Source organism: Geospiza fortis, unplaced genomic scaffold (genome assembly GCF_000277835.1).
Source record: "Geospiza fortis unplaced genomic scaffold, GeoFor_1.0 scaffold806, whole genome shotgun sequence".
NCBI lineage: Eukaryota > Metazoa > Chordata > Aves > Passeriformes > Thraupidae > Geospiza > Geospiza fortis.
The window spans coordinates 88,495-90,890 of record NW_005054722.1 but is presented as its reverse complement, the minus strand read 5'-3'; the positions used below and the strand labels follow the sequence as shown (position 1 = coordinate 90,890).

General features: G+C 49.0%; 1 protein-coding gene across 1 annotated transcript in view; it reads left to right on the top strand.

Annotated features, from left to right (window-relative positions):
• The window catches only part of IDH3B (isocitrate dehydrogenase (NAD(+)) 3 non-catalytic subunit beta), an 11,069-nt gene that overhangs the window by 2,484 nt on the left and 6,189 nt on the right, over positions 1-2,396 (top strand). Inside the window, exon 4 of the mRNA XM_014311288.1 lies at positions 799-931. Coding sequence (XP_014166763.1) covers positions 799-931 — 133 coding nt within the window. The remainder of the gene's footprint in view (positions 1-798; positions 932-2,396) is intronic.

The following is a 2,396-nucleotide window of genomic DNA, read 5'->3' as shown; positions in this document are numbered from 1 at the left end:
AAGAAAACAACACTGAACTCTCTTGGCTCCAAGCCATTGCCTTCCCCCTAGATGCAGTTTCTGTGTCACAGGAAAAAAAAAGTTCTGTCCATGGCAATACAAGAAAAGTTCAGCAAAAAGCCACTCCATCTCTTCCCACCCTTTGGTTCTTCTCCACCTCTCTCGTGGCCCATTTTATCTTATCTCATCTCTTATCCCTCTTCTCATTCAGCTCCAGGAGGGTCAGCATTTGTAAGGTTTCCATTGTCCACACAGGGGTTAAAAAGCGGCCAGACTTCTCCATGCCCCCCTATTCTCCACAAGCCGGACATGCCGAGGGGCTGCCCGAATCCTCTCGGGGCTTCTCTCTCTGTCTCTCCTGAGAGAGCTTCCCAACGCCTCCTGGTGCCCCACCACCCTTCCATCTTGAGGGGCCTTCAGCCCCCTCTCTGTCCGAAACTCGGCTCACCTGAAGGCCTTCCCCGACCCCGGCTGACGGGGGAAGAGATCTGTCCAGTTCCCCAGCCGGAACCCAAAGAGGAAATCCCAAGGGAAAGCTCTGCTTTTAACCCCTGTGTTCTCCAAATACCTCACTGGTCAAAACAGGTGCCAGTTTCAGAATCTGAACACCTATTGGCCTCTGGCCGCTCCATTCCCAGAAAACACATTTCCTGTAAACCCACGACACGTGGCCAGGAGCTGTCCCTGCTCACCCTGGGGTCCTGCAGAGTGGGGGTGACCCCAGTTGTGTCCCCAGCGCTGAGAGGGGACACGGTGACCCTGCAGCAGCCCTGGTGACCCTGTCCCCGTGTCCCCCAGGAGGAAGCTGGACCTGTTTGCCAACGTGGTGCACGTGAAGAGCCTCTCGGGCTACCAGACCCGGCACAACAACCTGGACCTGGTGATCATCCGGGAGCAGACCGAGGGCGAGTACAGCTCCCTGGAGCACGAGGTGGGACATGGGGACAGCCTGGGGCAGCTCCAGGGACACCCCACAGTCCCCAAAGGGGCTCCAGGGGGTCCTCAGAGACCCCAAAGGGGCTCCAGGAGAGCTGGAGAGGAAGGGGGAAAAAGGAGGAAGATGGAAAAAGGACTGGTTGGGTTTTAGGGATCAGGGATTATAAAAAAAGGGGACAAGGGGAAGGACAGGAGCCAGGGAATGGCTCCCACTGGGAACAGGGAGATTGGGCTGGCATCTTGGCAAGGAATTCCTGGCTGGGCTGGAATTCCCAGATTTGCTGGGGCTGCCCCTGGATCCCTGGCAGTGCCCAAGGCCAGGCTGGATCCACCTGGGACAGTGGGAGGTGTCCCTGCCCATGGATGGGGTGGGATTTAAGGGCTTTTCCAACCCAAAGCAGCATCCCAGGATTCTGGAGCTGTTTTGCTCTGGCAGAGCTGGGAATGTTCCCCTGGAGAAGGGAAAATTCCAGGGAATGCTCAGAGTGCCTGGAGGGGCTGCAGGAGAGCTGGATTATAAAAAAAGGGGAGGGAGGGAGGGACAGGAGCCAGGGAATGGCTCCCACTGGGAAAGGGGAGATTGGGCTGGCATCTTGGCAAGGAATTCCTGGCTGGGCTGGAATTCCCAAAGAATTCCCAGGAATTCCCAACCCCTGGCAGTGCCCAGGCCAGGCTGGATGGATTTGGATCCCCTGGGATGGTGGGAGGTGTCCCTGGGTGGGATGGGATGAGCTCCAAGGTCTCTCCATGATTCCCTGCTCAGCACACTCAGGACCTGCCTGGAGCAGTGGAATCAGGAATATTTTGGGATATTTTGGGAGCACTGGGGTGGCTGCAGGGGGGACAGTGCCTGGAAAAAGGGACAGGGGCACAGGGATTGTCCTGGGTTAACAGCGAACTGGGCACAAAAGGCAAATCTGGGCTGAGAGTAGAACAATTTAATAATTGAAACAAAGTGATGATGGGAATAATTCAATAATTGAAACGATGATGATAAGAACAATTCAGTAATTGAAACAAAATGGTCATGATGAGAATAATTCAGTAATTAAATCAAAGTGGTGATGATGATGAGAACAATTCAGTAATTGAAACAAGATAATGATGATGATAATTCAATAATTGAAACAAAATGATGATGATTAGAACAATTCAGTAATTGAAACAAAATGGTGATAATAAGAAATATATAGTAGTTTGAACAAGATTTTAATGATAAGAAATATTAAATTGAAAAAATCCCCGTGATAAGAATTAATAATAAATATAAATACGTGTAAGAATAATAGATATAATAATACATGTAACACATAATAAATGTGAATAATAATAACTAATAATGATAGTGGTAATAATAAAAATAAATATTATGATAAGGAGAGGCAAGGGAAGAGAAGAAATAATAATAATAATAATAATAATAATAATAATAATAATAATAATAATAATAATAATAATAA